The sequence below is a fragment of the Branchiostoma floridae genome, chromosome 15 (genome assembly GCF_000003815.2).
Source record: "Branchiostoma floridae strain S238N-H82 chromosome 15, Bfl_VNyyK, whole genome shotgun sequence".
Classification (NCBI taxonomy): domain Eukaryota; kingdom Metazoa; phylum Chordata; class Leptocardii; order Amphioxiformes; family Branchiostomatidae; genus Branchiostoma; species Branchiostoma floridae.
In genome coordinates, this window is record NC_049993.1 from 19,550,966 (window position 1) to 19,575,256 (window position 24,291).

Below are 24,291 nucleotides of genomic sequence, written 5' to 3' on the forward strand. Positions count from 1 at the left end.
AACTAGGCGGCCAAATGAACGGACTTGAATCATGTAGCATTTTCTCTCTTTGTAACGTTATGTATGTAAAAATTGTGTATATAGACTTATAGGACTTATAAGGACTCGAAACGATGTAACTGTATCTCTGTTATATACCTTGTCTGACCCTTGCCTCTTCCCTCATGACCTCAATGAAAAGCGGCCTGCAGGCCGATTTGAGCTTTCATGAATAAATAAAGGTTCAAACAAACAAACTAGCACCTTCTTATAATTTTAAACGCTAGTCTAACTTTGCTAAAACACATAAGAACATGTATTACTATACACACCAGTCTTTTCGACTTTTTGTAGGTCTTGTTGATGTATAAGGCCTATTTTTGTAGATTCCCTCCATCTTGTGCACGACCTTCCACGTCTGCGTGTATATGAAGACCAAAAGAACTCTTGAGTGTCACCTATGAAAGATAGTGAATGCTATCATCTGAAACGTCTGGCCGTTTCCAAAATCAGATCCAGTTGCTTGAGTAACTGCTATTTGAGTTTGTAGTCTCCGCTCGTGTTCATCTCACAAGGCTAGCTAAGGTCGACTGAAGGTGAGAGGATAGTGGATATCAGTATGGTAGATCGATCCCAAGCCGCCATTTATAATTCAGCTGGGGCCCGGGGTAACTCCAGGACACTAGCCTTATAAAACCTGCACTGTACACTATCGACGCCTGGGGGCGCCCTTAGGTTACCGAAGGGCAACTTCTATGTGAAGCCTACATAGCAGACTTCACGTTGGTGTCTGCGATATTGCCGTTATTTTCTCGACTACGTACATTACGTACATATACTGTTCCCTGTCTATAGCGACCACCCATGAAACTCGCCTCATGAGACCCGGACGTTATAGACAGGCTGACAAGAGCACATAGGCCAATGGTCTCACACGTGGCCATGTGTTCGCTTGGAAGAATAGTTTTAAACGTTTGTATGGTGCAAATTACCAGGAAAAGAAATTGTAGGAAAATGAACTTTCTGTATTGTACTAATCTGACAAAAATAACCTAAGCGACCAACAAGGTCCTTATGTAGACGAGAGCATAATGAAATATAGGTTTGGGTGTAACGTTAACGTTACATAATCAGCCATACAAATGCCTACATCCGAACACCCACAGAAAAGACTGCTGGCGAGGCTACCATCTGGAGGTTACTCCCGGTCACCTCTCCCTGCCCCAGTTACTATAAACGAAAGCCTGAATAATCTCTTACTGCGCAAATATAGCATCTCCTTTATTAAATAAGGCAGATCACTGTAACACTATCCTGGCCTTGTACTAAGGCCATGGAGAAGGCTGCTATTGAGGCTACGATCTGGAGGTTACTCCCGGTCACCTCTCCCTGCCCCAGTGACTATAAACGAAAGCCTGATTTATCTCGTTACTGCCCAAATATAGCATCTCTACAGGGCAGATCACTGTAATGCGATATTGGCGTTGTGCCTATCTACCAGTAATACAATCCGCGATCCTCCAACTGACGACATGGGGATATGTGCGGTATTCAGAATTACTATGGAGGATGTTCCCGTTGATTGGACGTGGTAACAGGGCTTACGTATTCAAACTCTTATCTATAAATTACAAGGTTCATGAAACTACAGAGTATTGAACTTTGCGTGGAACTTTTACTGAATGGATATAAAATCTGTAAAGCCCACTGCCACTCGATATAAAGTGGAATGGCCTCGACATTTGAGGAGTATTTGAAATTCTGGGCATACATACGCTCGGGCAAGAATGACAAGGAAGCATTGGTTGGAATTCCTAAATCTAATATTTGACACTCAAAACAGTGACACAAAGAGATCTTGAGACATTGTCTTCCAATGTAATGCTGATAGCTACAATATATGATACAATGTATTGTTGCTTTTGGCTGTGGCGTTCAGGGATGGCGTCTTTAAACTCAAACTCCAAGGTTCAAGAAAATACGGGGTATTGACCTGTGCGTGGAACTTTTACTGAATGAATATAAAATCTGTCAAGCCAACTGCCTCTCAATATGAAATAGAATGGCCTCGATATTTGTGGAGTATTTGAAATTCTGGGCATAGCCTACTAAGAATGGCAAGCAAGCATTGATAGTAGTTCATAATTTTAATCTCTGATAATCATAACAATGACACAAAGAAATCCGAATCGAAACAACATTTCCTTCCAATGTAAACTCTAATGCTAATAGATGCAATATATAATACAATGTAATGTTGCTTTGACTGTGGCATTCAGGTATGACGCGTCTTCAAACTCTTACTTCAATCTATAAATCACCAAGGTTCATGGAACTACGGGCTACAGACTTGTGCGTGGAACTTTTACTGAATGAATATAAAATCTGGCGAGCCCACTGCCTCTCAATATGAAATAGAATGGCCTCGAGATCAGTGGAGTATTTGACATTCTGGGCATAACCTGGCAGGAATGACAAGCAAACATTGATAGGAGTTCACAAATTTAATCTTTTATACTCATAACAGTGACACAAAGAAATCTTCAGACAACATTTCCTTCCAAGCTAACCTATAATACAACAGTGAACGGTTTCAAGAATAAGATGGACAGATACATAGAGGCCGAGATCGTCGGAGGAGCGGCAGTGGGCTACCAGCCTCCCAGCTCCTGACTGCAGAGACAAACCACGGAGTCTCTGCGGTTCAGGTAAATTCAGGTAATACATATAGATACATAATATTTAACGTTAGATACACGTAAGACCGTGGCATTCCGGCCTGACGAATTCAAACTCTTCCTTTAATCTATAAATCACCAAGGTTCATGAAACTACAGGCTATCAACCCGCCGCTGCCTGTGCATGTTCACTGAATGAATATCAAATCTGTCTAAAATCTTGCTCACTACAGCTTAATACATATGATATGGTCTCGACATGTGTGGAGTATTTGAAATTGTGGACACAGCCTGGCAAGAATTATAAGCAAGCATTGATTGAAATTCATAGATTTAATCTTTGGTACTCAAAACAGTGATACAAAGAATATTTCAACATAGATAGACCGAATTGAGACAATTCCTTCCAATGTTACCCCTAATGCCGATAGATACAATATATAATATAATGTAATGTTGCTTTTGACTACAGTATTTCGGGCTGACGTCCTCAAACTCTTATTATTTGTATATAAAACCAAGGTTCGTGAAACTACAGGCTACTGACCTGTGTGTGGAATTTTTATTGAATGAACATCATATCCGCCTAGATCTAGCTCACTATATAAATGATATGGCCTCGACATCAGTACAGTATTTGAAATTCTGGACATAAAACCTGGTAAGAATGACGAGCAAGCATTGGTTGGAATTCATAAATCAATCTTTGACACTCAAAACAATGACGCAAACAAATTTGAGACAACATTTCCTTCCAATAAAATCTTTAATTTGATAAATACAATATATCCCCAGTGAATTCCCTTGTCTTATGTATATTCATACTAAACTATTTAGATATATATAGTATAACTATATAAACCTGTAAAATAACAACTAAAGTTGAAATAGTATTTTTAAAGATTTGTTTGTAAAATGTAAATGCTTTTAGCTTACAGTACACTGTTATACTTTTAAATTACTATATGAAGAAGACTAGACTAATGTATAATGCTATTGGTATTACCGCAACAAGTCTAAAGGGAAAGGGGCTTAAAGTTGAAGTACAGTTGCGCCCCCTAGTTAAGCTAGTTCCCACTGCAGGTCTCTAACACGACCCTGCGTGAGGAGTTGTATCACTTTTCACGGTTTGCTTTTTCTAATACGTTAATGTAGGTCATACATACAGGAGGAAAATACATTTCTATTCAGTATCTTCAACTAGCTAAAAAAAAAACGAGAATTACCTCCGAACGTTTCGAGTGACGTCATCCCTCACTATTCTTCAGAATTACCTAACAGAACAATTCAATAACAAGTTCATCTAACTAGACAAAAATGGTTGAACATGTCAAAGTCACTAACTCATAAGGATCGTGCGCTAAAATCACACATATCTAAACCATGTTTGGTAAGACAATACAAAGTTACTGTCCTTTATGAAGCAAATCTGGGTCCCATGTACTGGAGATTTCTACGCGAAGCCCTTCCTTCCGGTTTAAGGTGGGGGTTGTAGATGGAACCGTAACTAGCCAGATCCTACGTCCACTGCTGTGTTGCTGGGCGTGTCCACGGCTGTGTTGCTAGGCGTGTCCACTGCCGTGTTGCTGGGCGTGTCCACTGCTGTGTTGCTGGGCGTGTCCACTGTTGTGTTGCTGGGCGTGTCCGCTGCTGTGTTGCTGGGCGTGTCCACTGCTGTGTTGCTGGGCGTGTCCACTGCTGTGTTGCTGGGCGTGTCCACTGCTGTGTTGCTGGGCGTGTCCGCTGCCGTGTTGCTGGGCGTGTTCACTGCTGTGTTGCTGGGCGTGTCCGCTACTGTGTTGCTAGGCGTGTCCACTGCTGTGTTGCTAGGCGTGTCCACTGCTGTGTTGCTAGGCGTGTCCACTGCTGTGTTGCTAGGCGTGTCCACTGCTGTGTTGCTAGGCGTGTCCACTGCTATGTTGATGGGCGTGTCCACTGCTGTGTTGCTAGGCGTGTCCACTGCTGTGTTGATGGGTGTGTCCGCTGCTGTGTTGATGGGCGTGTCCACTGCTGTGTTGATGGGCGTGTCCACTGCTGTGTTGATGGGCGTGTCCACTGCTGTGTTGATGGGCGTGACGATCAGCTTCCTCCAGTTAGCCGCGATTTCCTCCGGGTGGGAGAACCTCTCTTCCAGCTTCTTCACCATTTTCTCTTTGTACTCTATGCATTCAGCTTGAACATCGACCGACGACTTGCCATATATGATACTGGCACTGCTGGTGAATATATTATCCTGACCAGTGAACTCGTCGTTGACCCAACACTGCTCAGGATATATTCCGAACGCGTGAGCCGGCGAACGCTGACAGACAACAGCTCTCCGGCGATCCTCCACGATTTTAGGCCACCATTTCTCCACGTGTTCGGCGTACTCCTTAGCGTGGGTGGCCACGATGCCGGTCTCCGGTTCCGCGTACCGCCTTGACCCGGCCGGGTTGAGGTCCGGGTCTTCGTTCTGCGGGTCCACTCCAGCCATCTCCTGATAGATGGCGAGACGCAGTCCGGCAAGGAACAGGAAGGAAGACAGGCCGACCTTGAAAAAGAGAACTGGCTTATTTAAGCTCAATTAAAAATGCTAAAAGACTAAATTACCTCGTAAAACAATACAGAAAGGTGCTTAAGAGTCAAATGCAATCTCCTGCAATAAGTACATTAATTAATTACTTAGATTTGGTACCATATTCTGTACCGTATGTATATTCATCCACTTAATATTTGTATGTTAGAATTTAGATTATCTACATGTATTTTGACCACATTTATTCATTTCATGTATCTAGTCTTTCTCCACTTGCAGTTAGCCCCATGGGCATGAATTTGCAAGAAAACATTATTAATCTGATGATGGGAGACCCCCAACCAAGGACGACCGGATTGCTGTAGCCTCACGAAGCTTTCCACGAAGTCGTCTTCCGGGAGGGACGTAAAACGGGGGTCCCGTGCTCGAGGAGGTACCTCGACCACGTTAAACAGCCTCATTACCGACACTTTGGGTACCTACTGGCTGGCAAAATACACCTGGTGATTATTATCATTATCATTATTAGAAAAGGTGGGATCTTTCGTCGGCCACTGTCTTCAAAAAAGGAGTCGAACCGAATAACCCAGGATCTAGAGTTAGCTTTTACTAGTTTTAGACTAGATTAGACACTTGTAATATTGTATTTTACACTGTTTGAATCTTTTATGTTACCTGCAATTAGCCCACGGACAAGAATGTGCAATAAAACTTGTATTATAATCATCAACATTCCCACCTTCGCGTACTCTTCCTGCATCAGGGTGCCGATCACTCCCTCCGTGGTCAGGTTTGTATCCAAGTCCTGCAGGTAGTCGAACAGCCGTTTTCTGTTAGCCGAGTCCTTCAGGTCGCTGTTCCGTCTGTCTGTGGCGTAGTTCATGGCTAGCGCGTCGCGTAGCTCGTGGAGGAGGCCATGAACCTTGTCCAGCGTGTCATGTGTTAGCTCTTGCTTCACTAGCTTCTTCATGTCGTCAGTGTTGGGGGTCGAGGATTTCGACGGGAACATTTCGTCAATGAGGTCACAGAATATCGCCTGTGTCAGGGCACCGGCCACCACACCCTCGCGACCACCATAGGTGCCCATGGCTGTTCGCACCACTGAAACCCCGCTCTTGAGTATGGCCGAAACCTCCTTTGTCTCATCGGTTGTCTACAACAACAAAAAAAAAAACAAAAAAAACAACAACAACAGGAGGTCACAGAGTTGCCAATTTAGGTGACGATCAGTGGATTACGATTTTCTTGTCCATATTGTTGATTTGCTCCGAGCCTAACAATAAAGATTGATGAAAAGGAAAAGGTAGTCCCGTAACGTTTTAAGGCAGTGCGTTGTCATCCACCATCTCTTGCTATAGGGCACGGTATTGGAAGGCGGGACCCAACTCTCTCCTTCCACTGCCTTTTACCTCCCCAACCGAAGTCAGGTACCCATTTTCCATCTGGGTGGAGTGAAGAAAAATCTCTGGCTTCTGGAACAAACACCCTGCAGTTACGCCACACGACTGAAATATAGTAAGCAAACTTAAGAGCTCACCTTTTGTGCAGTAGCCGCCTCCTCAGCCGTGTCTCCGGTCGCCTCGGGAAGCTGCTGAAACCTGACGGGTCCGCGCACCATCTGCTTGGCCAGCATCGACGCAGCTTTCGCATCGGGGTCTATGACGTCGGCGTCTTTGGTTTCCTTTGGTTTTGATTCTCCGTTTCCCATCTGGATCAGAAAAGGTGGAGTGCGTAAGTGTATGAATGTGCACATTTCAAAAGAACAAATGATATGATTTTTAAAGAGTTATCTTAGTGGCTAGTAATCCAGCTTTTAGATCACAGGGTAGAAATTGGCCAAATATTTTAATAGATAGCAAACCAGAGGAGTTGGTCGGCCCCAATACTACAGCTTGAGACATTGCCATCTTTATCAGAGCTGTCAAGTATTAGATAAATGTGGCCCCTGACATTGTAGGATATATAATGAATGCTTGGGAATTTACTGGCCGGATTTACCTAGAACATGCTAAGTTGAATGATTAAGATTTTCAAACTTCCCGCCTGTCTTGCTTACATACAGAGAATATGTCAGTCTGATACTTTAATAACCAAACACTGTTCGTGAACATAAAATGAAGGAGCGATGTCTCTGTCGGCGACGGTGCTTTTAGAAACAAGTTTTGTCCTCAGGCCGAGAAGCAAATGATGACGAAAATGAAGATATTTTTGTCCTTCTACCTATCAGGTTATAAATCTGACCAATCGCGTAGCCTGAATCCTAGCCCCTCCCGTGGGAATGCCAAGCTGGACAGTTCTGTCCTTGTAAGCGATCAACAAGTGCCGACCAGTACACGCGGCAGAGTCTCACGTTTTTACTCCATGTGGAGGGAACGGTTATGAAACGAAACTAATCCAGAAGAAAATAAAATTCCCACACAGATTTGAAGGGGTTCCGGGCTTGTGCACATGGTTTATTCTCCAAATGACAAGAACAACCTTAATGAATAAAGACTGGCCAGGTCCGGGGATCACATCCTTACCTCCTTGTTCCCCCAACGTCTAGAACAAACAAAACACGTCCGTATCTCAACATTAACCGTTATACCACCCACACCAAAATTCATACTGAACATAACAGTATCTTACCCCGAGACAACACTTCTAAGTAACCAGTACATACCGTGTAAGGATGTTTCTGTCGGTGACCTAGATAAGAGGGTGCTTCTAGAAACGCGTCTTGTCTTGAGAGAGTCGACAAGCAAATGATCAAGACAATGAAAATATCGGTGCCCTTCTGTGTATCACATGATAAATCTGTCCAATCACGTAGCTTGAATCTAGCCGTGGGAATACCAAGATGGCTGTTTGGACAAGTCTGTGACCTTTTGTAGAATGAAGAGAATCCCACCGCTGCCACCATCAAATAAATTTGTTCACTGTCACTCAATACAAATGTTAAATAGTGCAGTATCGACAGTAGAGTATGACAATAATAATATAAGAATGACAAGCAAGCATTGGTGGAAATTCATACATCAGTCTTTGACACTCAAAACAATGACACAAATGATCTCCAACGTAAAAGCCTCAGCAGGCAATAAACATTTCCTTCCAAAGTAAACTCTAGTAACACAATATAATTTACATCCACAGCGAATTTTCATGTCCTTTACATATGCAACAGCACTATATACATACATCAACCTTCTATCAGTACAATAATATGTAATATTAGTGTTTTTGCAGCTCAATACATTATTACACACTTGTTTGTAAATGCAAACAGTATGACAGTCACTGCAATTCAGCAGGACTGACTAGTTACTGTCTTACTTAGCTTGAAGTGCACCATAATACAATTTGATGAGGTAGGGACTAAGAATTAAACATTTATGAAGTCAATTATAGTAATACCACTACTGGAAGAGGGTTTTTGAGTCACTGTACATTTGCTCCCCCTAGTAAGTATAGTTGTCACTGCAGCAAGGCAGCAGATCTCTTGACAATGAACTACTGAGTACTGCAGAGTTTTTACCCACTTTGCTTCAGTAGCTGTGAGTAAAGTTGCATCAGTTTTGCTCCTTGCTTTTGAAATTTCTGAGAAGTTGGTTTATCCCTATCCATTATCAGCTGTTTGTCAGTCTTTGATACCTGTGTAACACAGGTGCATATCCCCTATAGGATCTTAAGTACATGAATCTCTTACTAGGGCTGGGTACCGGTACGGTGTACCGGTACAAAACCGGTTTTTCTCATTGGACCAGTCCAGGAAAACCGGACCTGAAAAACATTGGTGAACCGGATGTTGGACCGATTGGAAAATTAACTGATTGTATGATCAGGCATTCACACGTTTTCGGGGTTACCGGTCTAGGCAAGTAACAAGAGCGAAGCAGAGTAGAGTCTATAGTCATTTTACCAACTTTTGCAGTCAATCGTACAGAGGAAGGTAGCCTTGTAGGATTTTTAAAACGCCAGTGGGAGTCGAATACTACACAAAACAGATTTCTCTGTAGCAAAATGGAGCATCCTTTTGAGTATCGCCCATTCACAACGTTCACATACTGAATCAGGTCCAGGTTCAGGTCCGGACCTGGACCTGATTCCTCTGGACCTGAACCGGACCTGGACCTGAATTTTCTGTACCGGTACCCACCCCTATCTCTTACTCAACCTCAACCCACAAAACCTCCAGGAAGACAAGCCAAAACTACACATGAAAATACAAGTGTGTAGCCGCAAACTCTAGGTAGACTCTTTTGTAAATACCACAAAATTTACAATCCTGAGAAGGAAGAATTAAAGACTGCATGGTGCAAGGTTCTAGTTCTCACATGAACAATCACAAAACCAAAACCTAAACCTTGCATGTAAAATACTATGGAAATTACGAGGATGCAACAGGTTGTCAGATTTAAAACAAAATGGTGAAATCATAGATTAACATGACTAAAGAGGGAAAGTCTACAGTCCCCTTGTAGACACAGTTTCAGGGACTGAACATAGTCAGATTCAACTTTTCTTTCCAGTCTTTTGTTTTTGTGTTAGTCTTTTACTAAACTTGTACATAAAGATGCATGAGGACTAAGGAAATAGATTGGTATTGTCTAAGTCCATGACCCTGAGGGGTGAGAAGTTCATATGGTGAAGTTCAAGTTCTCATGTTCTCCGCACGTCTGCTTCCCTGGGAGCTGCGGCGGGCGTGTCTGCCCTCGCCATGGCAACAGTGACAGCTGACAGGGCAGCCTGCACCCTGAAGTGCAGCCGGGACTCCAGGCGGTACCCACGGTACTGGGTCCTGGGGGGGGGGGGGGGCGTGACAAGGGTGCAACAGTCAGAACTGGACAGGTATACTTCTTTCCAGATCTTCTATTATAATATCTGTTTCTCCAAAAATCAATAATTTGTTGCAATAACCTTAAAATGGATTTGAGTCCCAGTACTAGTATATAGCAGATAGATCACAGCAGTGCATCCCTGTAGAAACACTGGAAATTACACTGTACATGAGACAAATCAATGGATTTACAATCAAAGCTAGTTTTATACATAGTTTATATATTTAGACTTGCATGTAGAAAATAATGCTACTACGTACTATGGTAAATAATGGTGACCCAGAATACAATTATTACACTTATCTTATAATACAAGTCTTAGAGTGTCAGTCCTTCCCTTCTACCTATTTTCATAAACAATTAACCATTTTTGCCATTGTTACTCTCTCAGTACTTTTGTTGTATTAAGACGTCAAACATGGTTTAAACATGGCTAGGTCATACTTACAGAACCTTCTCCAGGTGGTGTTTTGCCTCCTGAAGTCTGCTCTGCTGCAGGTAGAGAAACCCCAGCTCTGCACAGGCGTAGGCAGGCAGGTACTGGTCATTCTGGATCTGGGGCGCACTGTGGGAACAGAATAAAACTGTGAGGGGAGACCCAGGTAGAGAAAACCCAGCTCTGCACAGACGTAGGCAGGCAGGTACTGGTCATTCTGGATCTGAGCAGCACTGGAGGGGTCAAAGTTAAAGTCAAACTGTGAGGGGAGACCACTGTTACAGAGTTGTGAGGGAAAACCACTGTTACAGAACTTTAAGGGGAGACCACTGCTTCAGAACTGTGAGGGGAGACCCAGGTAGAGAAACCCCAGGCGTGGGCGGCAGGTACTGATCATTCTAGATCTGGGGTGCACTGTGATGACAGAATAAAACTGTTAGGGGAGACTACTGTTACAGAACTGTGAGGGGAGACCGTTATTACAGAACTGTGAGGGGAGACCATTATTACAGAACTGTGAGGGGAGACCACTGCTACAGAACTGTGAGGGGAGACTGTCTAGTAATCGCTGCCTGTCAGGAACCTTACAGAACTGTCAAGAGACACCACAAAGGGAAAAAGTGATGCCTTTTTAGATGAAAACTTTTGTCAGTTTGTGCTCCTAAACTAGCAGTCTTACTTCAAGGCTTAGACTTAGTGAAATCCTTCAATGGTTCTATAATCTGTACGTTGTAACATTTAACATCAATATTGCTTTCTTTAAGATAATAAGAACACATCTGGTTGTTAAAATCAAATGTAAAATAACTTACCATTTGACTACCTCCTGGAAGCACCCCTCTGCCTCAGTGGGATGGTCCAGATACTTCAGACAAACCCCCTTCAGCACTGTGGCCAGGCACCAGTCATCGTAGTACAGGGGGGTGGAGTCTGGGGGGGGGGGTATGATAAAAATGATTGAAGTGTCACCAGACTCTTGTTGCTTTGGTTCATCCAGTTTTCTTAACTTACATATGCCAAGTAGTAAGTTCCTCAAGCAACTGGATATGGTTTTGAAAATGTGGATTCTTCCAAAATACTAGTATTTCTATGTCTTCAAGAAGATGTCTTCAAGAAAGATGACCTAATATACTTTACTCTACTTTTCAATTATACCCTTTTCAATGAATGATGAGACTTTCTGGTATATCTGATACCAATTAAGGACCAAGGATTCCAACAATGTGTCCTGAAAATATGGAAAACAAGTTTAATACATTTTGAATTAGTAACCATGCAGTAACCAACCCTTTTCTCTATCCAGCTCCTGTAGTGTAGCCTCCACCCTTGCAAGCACAGGCTCCACCAGGGCCCTACACCTCCCCAGGATGGTGAACCCGTTCCACACGTAGATCAGCTCCTACAAACAACAGTTAGGTATCCTGTTACAGTATCAAATTACACAACCCCAGGATGGTAAACCCATTCCACACATAGATCAGCTCCTATGAAGGGTAATAACTGTTAAGTTTCCTCAAGGTACAACAGGAAATATTATAGATGAGGGGACACAGGGCCACTACAGCAGAGGGCTAGTCCAGTGTGTAGGTAGCATGCGTAGTTCAGTGGTTAGCGGCCCTGCCTCTGGAACTAGAAGCCGTGAGTTTGATTCCAGCTGTGTCGCTCTTTCGACATGCACGCTACAGGAAAGGGTTGCAGTCCCAAGGATTGAACGTTAAGACATGGTTTCCTGTTCATTGAGCCTGTCTGGAATTTCCCCGGTACAATGAATCTGTAAATACTGTACATAACGTCTGTCAGTGAAGTAAACTGGACCGATAACACTGTCACTTTTTCACTGGCAGAGGTTCAACTTCCACACTCTTTCCCAAATGCTGGGAAAGCAGTTTGTACCATCTTTGGTCAAGTCTTTGGTAGGACTTCACCATAGTATGTACCTCCAATCGTGTTTGACATTGAATCATTTTGTGATGAATAGAAAATCAGAATTTGATCAATGTATCATTGATCTGTTTCCTACTCACATATCCTGGCAGGATGAGCGACTGGTGCTCCTCGTATCGAGCAGACTTGTCGACTGCAAACTTCTCGATTGGGAGTGACTTTCCCGCGATCCTCTGCTTCAGAACGGGCACCTGTCTGTAATCATATTTCAGAGGTACATTAAATCAAACACACCTGGCAATCACAGGTACAACATCTGAGTGTTATTACAAAATAGGAGGAAGGGGGCAAAAAAAGATCTAAGTCTCTTACATTGAAACATCAATGATTCATGAAAAATAGTAGCTCAACTCCAAGCTTTTGACTTGGAAATGCATATCATTATCAATTCTCCTATAATCCAAGCACGTCCCAGGTGTAAAATCAGGTGCAAACAGGTGCACAGAAGGTGTATAATAGAGAATGTGGTTCAGGTGTGTCTGTCTCACCTGAAGAGACTGAGGAGATTCCGTCTGCTGTCTTCTGTCTGGTCCTCGCACATGACCAAGAAGGCTGCCCGCTGGTACATGTAACATGCCTGTAAAATATGACACAAGCACATCGTTTGAAGGCTGCCCTTAATTCTCACCTTATGTGCCTGTAAAACAGGACACAAACAATATTACCGACTCTGGAGGTCAATGCCTTTACAAGTCATACCTCATGCCTATGGAATAAACTAAATTTTATAGATCTGGATCTTAGCTTCTATATCTAATAGTTAATCATAAACTAAGGTCCAAACCAGTCAGATAACTCTTTGTAATTTGTGTTTATTTCATTTCAATTACTGATCTATGCTTTACTCAAATATCATCATCATCAGTGACAGCAAATATCACTACAGATAACATATATTTGACCACCCTTGCTCAAGAAAAGAGCAAAGTTCAAATCTGGTGACTGACCTTTGACCATTTGCTCTCGTTGAAGAGCCTCTCTGCGTAAGACGCTGCCATGAGCCAGTCTCCGAGGAAGGCGTGGCACCACATCAGCTCCCAGTAGCACAGGTGGTGGAACTGACGCCACTCCGACTGCGCCACGATCGACTCCTCGAACTTAACGATCGCCTCCGGGACATTCCCACGAACCTCAGCCATCCTGCCTGCAAAGAACAGGAATAGTGCCCCCTGGAGTGTAGTGAGAGAAGTGCAGATATTGAAATAATGGGAACTGACCCCACTCTAACTGAGCTATGATCGACTCCTCGAACTTAACGATCGCCTCTGGGACGTTCCCGCGAACCTCCGCCATCCTGCCCGCGAAGAACAGGAATAGTGCCCCCCTGGAGTTTTGCGAGAGAAATGCAGAAATTACTAGTAGTATAACAAACATGAACTGAGGCCACTCCGACTGGGCAACGATCGACTCTTCGAACTTAACGATCGCCTCTGGGACGTTCCCGCGAACCTCTGCCATCCTCCCCGCGAAGAACAGGAATAGCGCCCCCTGCAGTTTGGAGAGAAAAGTGCAGAAAGTTTGTAAGAACCAATAGAAACTACACCACAATCGACTCCTCGAACGTCACGATCGCTGCTGGGACGTTCCCGCGAACCTCCGCCATCCTGCCTGCAAAGAACAGGAATAGTGCCCCCTGGAATGTAGTGAAAGAAGTGCAGAAACTGAAATAACAGATGATCCAACTGAGCAACGATCGACTCTTCAAACTTAACGATCGCCTCCGGGACATTCCCGCGAACCTCCGCCATCCTCCCCGCAAAGAACAGGAACAGTGCCCCCTGGAGTGTGGTGCAAGAAGTGCAGAAATTAAAATCACAAAATGAACTGGCGCCACTCCAACTGAGCAATGAACGACTCTTTTAGAACTTGATGTTCATTGCAGTTTGGTGAGAGAATTGCAGAAACTGTGAAGCAATGACATTCCAACCCCTACACTATTTTGTGAGAAGGACAAAAGGAAAATTCGGTCTCCAGTTTCATGCAATCAATCAACATTACTGCCTGAATGCATGTCAGCTGTAGACAAATTTCTCTCTCCAGGATGCTTTTTTTTCAATTCAGAACATCCTGTTGGCTCTGGTGATCCCTAGCTTTCTGTGTGTGTTTGCAACATTTTACATACCTGAGGATATTTCTTGAGACAAGGCTGCAGTATCCTGTCAGCCAGCTCCAAGTCTCCATCTCCTAGGCCTGTAAGGGATGCACAGGAATATGAAAAATTCACTGGACATTCAAGTATATACAATGAAATAATGTAAAAGCACTAGTTCAGGTAAACGCAAAGAGCGACTCCTCCTTTCTCACTCGTCGTCGTTGTTGTAAGGTCTATATGTTTACATGTTTTACTGGCACCATAGGTGAGAACTAAGGGCAGTCTTCAGACTATATGTGCTTGTGTCATATTTTACAGGCATGTTACTCGCTCACCCCCCACCCTGCCCTGCACAAAGTGCTCCAGACTCTTCCGTACTACCCTGGGCTTGAGTAGCCACATGAGACATCGCCACCCACAAGCAGCAACTGAGGCTTGCCTGACATGAACTTCAATGCTCGGCCACGAGCGAATGCCGATGATGATGATGATGACTAGTTCAAGTCTGTAATAGCAATAGGGGTGTTCTACAGGCCCCAGTCTATCTTTCCATTCAGCACCATATGGTAACAGATGAAGACCCTGTACCACCACACAAAATTTGATTTAAAAAAAATGTCACTTTGGCTAACTTTTACTGATACACTTGTTTTTTTCAGACAACAGCTCTTAAGACCTTGGCAATACCTTGAAATGATTTTCTACATCAGTATAAGTGCCAAAATGGCAGTTTGGAGGTCAACTGCAATAGACTGTCCTTAGAACTGTACCAGGCAATGCCCAGTACATGAACACTACAGGCACATGTTGGAACAGTGCCAACTTTGTCAGGTATAAAAAGCAGGGAATCTGCTCTCAGTGTAAACAAGGGGTCCTTTTGAAGCATTCACAGGTGGGCAGCTGCAACAATGTGACCCTGAAAGGTGATATCAGTTTGGAAAAGACAATAAAATGGCTGCTGCACCGTCAAGTTTGGGGGAGCAAATCTCAGAAGAGCTGAAGTGCAGCATCTGCCTGGAGCTGTTCACCAGGCCCAAGGTGCTGTCCTGTCAGCACACCTTCTGTCACGACTGTCTAGTGCGCCTTGCTGGGTGGAAAACAACCTTCCAGTGCCCCAACTGCCATCAGCAGGTGGAGTTGCCACCCCAGGGGGTTGCAGGTTTACCGGACAACCACCTGGTTACAAGTCTGTGTGAGAGGCTGCAAAACCAGGCTACACTGTCAGGGGAAACAAGGGAAGAACCCCAGTCTGGAAACAGGTGCAGTTTCCACCCTACTGAAGTGTTACGAATGTACTGTAAACAATGTCAAATGCCAGTTTGTGAGCAGTGCATAGAGGCAGCACATGATGGCCATCGTACAACAACAATCAAAAAAGCTGCTCAGGAAAAGATTTCTACAGTCCAGGCCTTGATCAATGAGGGGAGGAACATTCTGGAAAGTTACTGTAGCTTCCTTAGAAATCTGGGAGAGAAAGAGAGAAGACTGAATGAAAAGAAACAACAGACAGACAATGACATCATTCAGTCTTACTATGCCCTCTTGGCTGAAGCAGAAGAAAATCACAGGAAAGACTTAGCGAAAATACAGACTGAAAGGGACAGAGTGTTGGCAGATGTCAATGAACTGTCTGCTGCCTGTGATCAAGCAGAGCAAGAAATGCAGGAGGGAGGGGTTGACTTTCTTAGTCAGGAAACCATTCTAACAGAGGTGGTAGGAAGGTATAGAGGAAAAGCAGCACCGACTCCTGTACAAACCCAGCCTGCTGTCTTTCAGCCCACAGACACCCCAGTGCTGACTTTAGGACATATATTGGGACTTGTGACAGTCCCTGAGTCTGTCTCATCTTCTCCAAGCCAAGCAGCATCTACAGTACCAAATTCAACACAAGAAGGGCACCACAGGCCAGAAACCTTTGCTAGAGAGGGGTTGGGCACAGACACATTGGACATCACATCTCTCACATTTCCACCAATCCCAGCAGCATCTGCATCTATCAATGATGAACTACTTCAGGTCTTTTCTGGTAAGAACAAGAAAAAAAGAACAAGAAGAAAAGCACTTACAACTAGCAATATTGCAACAGAGGGCACAGGTTATCACCCTGATAACCAAAGGCAAGACGGCTTTCAGCCCGCAGACAACCCTGAGCTAGCATTGGGACATGCGACAGTCCAGTCTCTCTCATCCAAACCAATGATAGCACCAAGACCAAGAAACATTGCAGCAAGGGGCACAGGTCATCACCCTGGTAACCAAATGCAAGGGAATCATCGGCCGCTACAGAACGTGACATTTGGTGGATTGGGATCAGGAACAGGACAGTTCAACAGTCCACATGGTGTTATAGTGTCAGATAAAGAGGTCTTTGTAGCAGACTGTGAGAACTACAGAATCCAAGTCTTCACCCTGCAGGGGACATTTGTGAGACAGTTCCCAACAGTCGTGTCAGGTGACGAAGAGATGTACCCACATGATGTGGCCATGGGAGGGGAGGGGAACCCGTGGGTGGTGGGGAACACAGAGTCAGCTGAGTTTGCAGTGCAGTACACCAAACAGGGCAGGGTATGGAGGATACTTAACCTACAGAAGACAGGGAGGCACAGAGGAGTTGCTGTGGACACCAGGAGGAACCACATCCTCATCACACAAATCACAGGAGATGAGGAAAACCTGAATGGTGAAGTTTTGGTGTTCAGGCCAGATGGGACACTTGTAAGAACTGTGGGTCAGGAGCTGGGGATGGTGTATCCACAGTACATCACTGTGGATGGGGAAGGGAACATTCTTGCGTCAGACTGGAGCAATCATTGTGTCTACATGTACAATGAGGACGGACAGTTTATGTTCTGGTTTGGAGGTGAGGGAAGTGGTGAAGGTCAGCTTTTGAATCCCCAAGGCATCTGTACAGACGGGGAAGGTAACATCATCATGGCAGACTGCGGAAACAGCCGTGTGGAGATGTTTGACAAGACAGGCAGATTCCTCAAACACATTGCTACAGACTTGGAGAAGCCATGGGCTGTTGCCATGGCAACACAGGGACAGGCGATGGTGACTGATACTGTCCGCCACAAAGTCTCCATATTTCCAACCATTTGAACAAAAGTTTCCATGCCAACCTTGTAACTAGCCCTTTGAACTTGATACAATGTACCTTGTAAATTGTACATTTTGTGTGTGTACTTCATCAAAAACAGTTTTCTAAATTCACTTGTCTTGTAGTCTAGAGCTGAGCTGTAACTGAACAAGAAATTTTCACTGAAAATAGCAAAGCCTCTAGCCACTGAAGAAGTTGTACCCAACAAAACTGGTATGGCAGGCTGAATAAAGGTTCAGAAACTTGAACTATGTCTTACTGAGGGATGACTGCGGTGCGATAGATGTTGGTTAGCTAGAGGAATGAGTCTACTGAACTATATACTGTAATTCAGCATTCAACAAACAAACAAACAAAGAATTGTCACTAGAAATAACAAAAGACAGTACAGACCTAATATGTAGAGCACAACAGTGTGGTAGCCAATCAGGTACAGGGAACAGAGCGGTGCGCGAAGTGAGTCCAGGTCTGCCCCCAGCTGCAACTGTGACAGGCCGAATGCCTGAGGGGTAGAATGGAGCAAGTCATCTTTAAATATCGATGCATTAAGAGTAAGATTGTCTTAAATTTGAAACTTCTTAGAGTCTTACTCCCAGGCTGTAGCTGTGACAGGCCATATCTCTGGGTGACAGAATGGAGCAGGTTATACTGTAAAGTCACTGTATTTAAAAACAATACAATTTCTACAAATGGATAAGGTTTTAAGTGTTTACTTTAATCCATGTGTGTCGAGTGACATCCATCACTCTACATCAGCATCTGAATGTACTGGCAGAACACTTCATATCTAAGGTAGTAGTATATAACAGCCAATTGGAACATGTTAAAGTCACTAACTCGTAAGGATCATTATACAAATGTCACTGATATGTAAAATAGGTTTGGATAGTTCCTATGGAGAGACAACACCATAGGAGCCATTATTGTCTGTGTTGCAAGGCTGGGTCCAACATACTAAAGAGTTCTTTACAAAGTTACAGTAGCTGGTAATTGTAAAAATATTAAGGAATTTTATTTTACGTTCACCCATGTCTCTCATTCTACTGTTTTTGAAAACTAGATAAAGAAATAAGCAAATTATAACATGCCTTAAAATCCTTAATGACCTTCTTAAAGTCTGCCCCAAGCTGTAGGATATCTTAAGATATTTTGATCTTCTTTAATTTTCCATATGCCATTGATGTATGGAATGCAGTGTTGAATGAAGTGAAGACAAAATCTTATTACCTTATTCCCAGAGAATCCTACAAACTCCAGCAGCTTCAAGATCTTTCCTGGCAGCAGGGAGATCATCTGTAGGGTTTAAGACAAAACAATCAACATACAGAGAAAAGAAAATCAGCAAAAATCAATGGCTTAGATTAATTCAGTTACTGTTACAGTAGTAAAGTCATTTGTTATTCAAGAGCAAGGAAAGTGAATATAAGCCCAGGTCACATGTACATCGGTCATAGTGAACCAAACATGTCAGGGGTGTTGTCCCCCAATTTTTTATATTGTTTTATCTCAAATACATTAAAATCATCAGAAAAATTAAAGACTTTTTAGATGATTTAGAGGTCAAAGAAATGTTTTTTCTAATGATGCCCTTCAAGGAGTGCGTCAGGGAGTTGTCCACAGAAGCGATGACTCACAGATTTTATGTTCACGCTTGTCTCTCATTTTACTGTTTTTGAAAACTAAATGAAATTAGCAAGTTATAACATGCCTTGATTGCGGAAAGCCTTCCAATGGCATAGATTGAGCTGAAAAATCCACAAAAAAGATAAAAAAACTGACTGGACTATTCTTGACCCAATCAAACGTATCAACACCAGTCGCATATATTCTGTCCTTGGTGCTGAATGCCTTCCAATGGCGGATATTGAGCTCTGCACATTGTTTAAACTGTATAATGAAGATAAAGAGTGGCTGGCTGCTCACTGCATTTAATACCCGATCTACACTCAGTCTAATGAATACATAATTTAAGGTTTTAAGAAAAAGAATGACTCTATTCACCACATTGAATGCGCCGACCCCCAGCCTGACTCCGCTCTCAAAGTGCACCTTCAGCGCAGGGTCCTCCCATGTCCTGTTCTCCATGATATACAGGCACTGTCTGGGGAGGGGGGAGAGTTCATCAACATTGGTAACGTTAGTTCACCTTTATCCGTCAGGTAACCTATATCTGTTGCTTTTTAAAAACAGGCCCATCAAGTCGACAGGTGGTAGTTTTGAACTGCATTACTGCAATATCCTGAAAATATTGCAATTTGAAACTAACGTGCTTCGAGTGATAACTCCAAATACCGTTTTTAAAGCAACGGATATAGGTTACCCAACGGATAAAGGTGAACTAGTGTTATATGTTAGGAACACAACCTGAAAAACTCTTCACTTGTTCAATCATTCTGTAACTCCTCAGCTACCTTCCTCAGAGCCTCAATGGCCTCTACTACAGTTTGTATGAGACTTAGGAGTTACCAAAACGTCATTCAGGTAAATATCATGCTTGTATCATCGCACAAGTAAACAATGTTATGCCAGTTCACCTTTATCCGTGGGGTTACCTATATTCATTGTTTTTTAAACAGGGCATTTTGGGATATGAAGTTGACCCACAGTGGATTCAAAATGCCACTTTTAATAAACTACTGTCCATTGGCTGTATATCCCCTAGGCCTAAATACCCTACTTTTAAAAACAATGGATATAGGTTACCCCACGGATAAAGGTGATCTAGCGTTTAACTACCATACTCCCTGATATGTTCTGCCTTTAGTCAATTTACATATTTTGAGACTCAGATACAAAAAAAGGAAACTCACTTGTAGCAGCTGTGGCAGTTTTTGATCTTAATAGCTCCCTTCACGAAGTTGATCAAACTTTCATCCTGAGGAACACAAGGAGACAAAATATTTCTGGTGAGTACCTCAGCAAACTCTGAGCTTGGCAGAACACAAAACCACAGGTCTACAAAACCTCCAGTGCAAGAAGCAAACTTAGAGACAATTCTGTGACAAAAGCCTAAAGAAGTACATCAAAACTCACCCAGTGAGCCAGCTTCATATACATATTGATGGGAGGCTTGGAACAGAACAGCGGCCACTAAGGTTCAAGCTGCTATGTAACCTCAACTCAAGCTCTCATGACATACATCTTATCTATTTATCTTAATATCTTAATACATTAATCTTAAGATTGACTTACAATGATCACAATAGATGCAATATACCATGTACATATGGAACAGAGAAGAAGCAAAAATTGTGAAAATAAAACTGGTCAATTTTGAGTGCAAAATAAATAAAAAAGACACATCCATATTGCAATAACATGTAAAATCAAACATTGAGCATGGAAGAACACTTACATTTTATCATTTGCAATTGCCAGTTTAAGTTTTGTGCTACTAGACGACTTGTAAGGTGACTCAGGTGTCTAAGATGTAAGGAGTAAGGTGTGCAGCTCACCTCCACAAAGGTGAGACAGGCCCTCTGAAGGAGACATTCAGCATAACACAGCTCCGAGTGGATTTCAACTGGGATGGAAAAACATAAAAGACAGTCTATCTCAAATCATTATTTCTTAATAAATCTAAGTAAATAATTACAGCAGCAATTTCTTTAAAAACTATCAGGAAAAAATTGACACAGCTAATAACTGGCTTGTTAGCATATTTTCAAAACAACAGTGAAACCTGTCTATAGGGGTCACTCAAGGGACTGGCCAAATTTGACCCCTATGCTACATTGTGTATTAAAGTGATAATAAAGATGTCTTCTTAGAAAAATCACTGAAACAAGAAGCTAATTTGTGGTAGTAATATCTTATTTATTTATTTATTCATTTAGATTTACCACATTTGTGGATAATTTACAGGTACTCATTTTAACCTGAGTAAAGTGAGGAAAGTCATGTAAAGTGCCTTTCCCAAGGGCTCAAGATCAGTAACACGGCAGGGTTCAATCTCGAGACCTCTCGATCCCAAGTCAAACACGCTGCCACTGTGCCACGTGATCTCAAACACATACTGACTATTAGGGCTGAGTATCGGTACAGCATACCGGTACAAAAACGTTTTTTCTTATTGGACCGGTCCAGAAAAAACGGACCTGAAAAAAACTAGGTGGCCAGATATTGGACCAATTAGAAAATTAACAGATTATTTTATCAGGCATTCACACATTTTGGCTTGCAGGTGGAAGAAAAAAACAAGAGTGAAGTAGAGTAGAGTTTATAGTAATTTCTACCAAGTTTTCTGCCAATCGCACAGTTGCAGTTAGCGTTGTAGGATTTTAAAACGCCAGGCAGTGTAACTCTAATACTTCACCAAACAGATTTCTTTGTAGTGAAATGGACCATTGGTATGAGTCATACCTGGACCTGGACCTGATCCTTTGGACCTGAACCGGACCTGGACCTGAATTTTCTGTACCGGTACCCATCCCTACTAACAATGGTTTGTAAAGTGATATTTGTACCTTCTGTCAGCTGGTTGACCTGGGCCTTCTTCTGAGAGAGAGTCTCCAACCAACTTTCTCTCCTGCGGTATCTGTACAGCCAATAAGTCAATAAGTCAATCAATCAATCAACATATCTATCTACATGTACCTTTGCCAATTCTCTCTTCTGTTCTATCTGTACAAATGTACAAACATTCTTCAGAACTGTAGTTTTTTAAACACCTTGGCTTGAATACGTTACCAGGGCTCGAAATACCACCTGCATATGCAGGTTAGTGCAGGTAAAATTGGAGCTGTGCACTAGGTAGTTCTGGTGTCTACCTGCACCTAACCTGCACTGGTCCATGTACTGGGTTTTATACATAAATGTCATATGATGTAAGTGTATGTGGATTGTTATTAGCTGCATTGACTGTTGCTTGACTGTTACCACCTGTAAAGCATAAAAGAAACAATAGCAATGGTTTCTCAACAATTTTAGTATGAGCCATTCTTTCTAAATCTAGAGTGGTGCAGGTAAAATGTGTCTGGTGCAGGTAATTTTCAATGCTACCTGCACCGGTGCAGGTATGCAGATAAAAGGATTTTGAGCCCTAATTACTCTGCACCTTAATTTTGGCTAATTTAATTCTCTTGTTCCTCACCTGTTACACACTGATATTGCACTTTTCAGGTTGACAACAGCCTGCTTAATGTCCTCCTGTACACAGGAAAGAAGTTAACTGTGTAAACTTTAACTATACTGATCATTTGCACAAGCAATCCCAATGCAAATGAAGGAATACAGTCAAACCTGGCCAAGCAACCACTTGGCACTCTGAAACAGTCCTGTCCATTTCTACAACCCTCTCCCTAGCAACCAACTGTCTTACCCAACCAGCAAGCATTTTTAACTTTAACTTTTATAAATTAGTAAAAAAAAGCCCATTTGTCTTGTCTAGTTTTCTTTCTTCTCCTCCTAACCAGGATTAGCATACCATGCATCAACCAATCATCCAACCAACCAAACAGCCAACCAACCAAACAACCACCTGTCCTCAGCTACCATTTTTGCTCAGTCCCCTGAGTGGTTGCTTAGGATAGGTCTAACTGTATATGATTTCATAAGATACTTTTGCAAAATTGATGCAGCATTTTTTTCAAATGGCATGTTACTTGTAAATGATAATGGGAGAACACTTTGGTATTTGTGATGATCATACATGTACAGTAGAAGCCGCTTAATTGCACGGCCTATTTGCCAGTGAATTTCGTGCAATTATCCAGATGGTGCAATAATGCGAAGCTATCTACATGTAGGTGGACCGCACCGGTTTGGGATTTTGGGATTCCATGCATTTATCCCCGGTAATAGAAGTGTGTGTTAATCCGTTGTGCAATTAACTGGCTTCTACCGTATTTGATATTTTGTTAAATCTCACCTTCTCAAACGTCATCATGGCCTGCATGAAGAGGATGGTGCCGTAACCGAGGGCATGGTACGGGCTGTGGTCCTTCCTGCATGGGGATAGAACGGGCTCAGTCTTAACCACCAAGAAGCAACTTGAACGGCTTGAAATTCATATTTGGGAAATTGTACTTTGGACGTTCCACATTTACTCAGATGTGCGAAGTTTAGGTATATGCAACCCCAGCTGCTGGCCTAAACTCTGGCTACTATCTTAGCAGCCTTCTACAGCTGACTGGTGGCCATCAGGAAAGCACTGTACAACATAGGAAGCTCAACAACATGTACTGGTCTACAATGCCTATGCCTGTAGTATAAAGGCTACTAGTATAGGCTATACATACTCACCAGGGCTGCATGAGAGACTTGGCCTGAGCGAAGCGACAGTTGAGAAACAGATCCAGCCCCTCGATGGCCTCCGCTATGGCTGTGGGCAGGTCCATCTGGGTCAGGCTGGGAGAAGGAAGAGATGGAAGAATAAATGAAATTGTCACCCATGGATTGATGGAATCAACGTACATTTGTATACACAGCCCAATGTATGAGGGAGCTTTGGACGTTAGCCTCAATTGTCCAACCTTTATATGTAAAAGAACCCAACACATTTATCAAGAAGAGAGCTAGGGGTGACCCGGTGTGATTGGTCAAAAAGTGGAGATGCTTTCAAGAGCTACTTGAAAAGTATATCAAACTTTTGAAAGGATGGAAGCATAAGAGAAATCAACTTCATAAGATATATATTCCTAAGTAGAAGTGTTTGATGCATATGTACTTACTTGTTGACCCTGTCCACTGCATCTTCAAACTGTGAGGGAAGAAAAAAGGCAAT

General features: G+C 42.8%; 5 protein-coding genes across 5 annotated transcripts in view; 1 reads left to right on the forward strand and 4 right to left on the reverse strand.

Annotated features, from left to right (window-relative positions):
- Positions 1-3,089: 3,089 nt before the first annotated feature.
- On the reverse strand, positions 3,090-6,104 carry LOC118431282. The gene is made up of 2 exons (XM_035842398.1): positions 5,915-6,104; positions 3,090-5,190 (listed from the first exon to the last, which is right to left on the reverse strand). Exons 1-2 carry the CDS (start codon positions 6,056-6,058, stop codon positions 4,165-4,167), a joined length of 1,170 nt encoding a protein of 389 aa, XP_035698291.1. The 5' UTR covers positions 6,059-6,104; the 3' UTR covers positions 3,090-4,164.
- On the reverse strand, positions 6,061-8,996 carry LOC118431635. Its single transcript, XM_035842877.1, has 4 exons — positions 7,838-8,996; positions 6,713-6,883; positions 6,129-6,328; positions 6,061-6,076 (listed from the first exon to the last, which is right to left on the reverse strand). The coding sequence occupies exons 1-4, from the start codon at positions 8,075-8,077 to the stop codon at positions 6,061-6,063; spliced, it is 627 nt and encodes a 208-aa protein (XP_035698770.1). The 5' UTR covers positions 8,078-8,996.
- Positions 8,997-9,816: 820 nt separating this feature from the next.
- LOC118431636 (tetratricopeptide repeat protein 39B-like) lies at positions 9,817-13,514 on the reverse strand. The gene is made up of 7 exons (XM_035842878.1): positions 13,323-13,514; positions 12,864-12,952; positions 12,456-12,570; positions 11,719-11,830; positions 11,244-11,361; positions 10,444-10,560; positions 9,817-9,955 (listed from the first exon to the last, which is right to left on the reverse strand). Exons 1-7 carry the CDS (start codon positions 13,512-13,514, stop codon positions 9,817-9,819), a joined length of 882 nt encoding a protein of 293 aa, XP_035698771.1.
- A 1,789-nt stretch (positions 13,515-15,303) lies between these two features.
- LOC118431637 (tripartite motif-containing protein 2-like) lies at positions 15,304-17,804 on the forward strand. Its single transcript, XM_035842879.1, has one exon. It carries the CDS (start codon positions 15,419-15,421, stop codon positions 17,567-17,569), a length of 2,151 nt encoding a protein of 716 aa, XP_035698772.1. The 5' UTR covers positions 15,304-15,418; the 3' UTR covers positions 17,570-17,804.
- The window catches only part of LOC118431638 (tetratricopeptide repeat protein 39B-like), a 7,348-nt gene continuing 803 nt past the window's right edge, over positions 17,747-24,291 (reverse strand). The window contains exons 2-12 of the mRNA XM_035842880.1: positions 24,239-24,267; positions 23,811-23,915; positions 23,437-23,512; positions 22,660-22,715; positions 22,034-22,104; positions 21,023-21,090; positions 20,378-20,442; positions 19,569-19,668; positions 18,795-18,860; positions 17,961-18,069; positions 17,747-17,790 (exon numbers count right to left, since the gene is read on the reverse strand). Coding sequence (XP_035698773.1) covers positions 17,747-17,790; positions 17,961-18,069; positions 18,795-18,860; positions 19,569-19,668; positions 20,378-20,442; positions 21,023-21,090; positions 22,034-22,104; positions 22,660-22,715; positions 23,437-23,512; positions 23,811-23,915; positions 24,239-24,267 — 789 coding nt within the window. The remainder of the gene's footprint in view (positions 17,791-17,960; positions 18,070-18,794; positions 18,861-19,568; positions 19,669-20,377; positions 20,443-21,022; positions 21,091-22,033; positions 22,105-22,659; positions 22,716-23,436; positions 23,513-23,810; positions 23,916-24,238; positions 24,268-24,291) is intronic.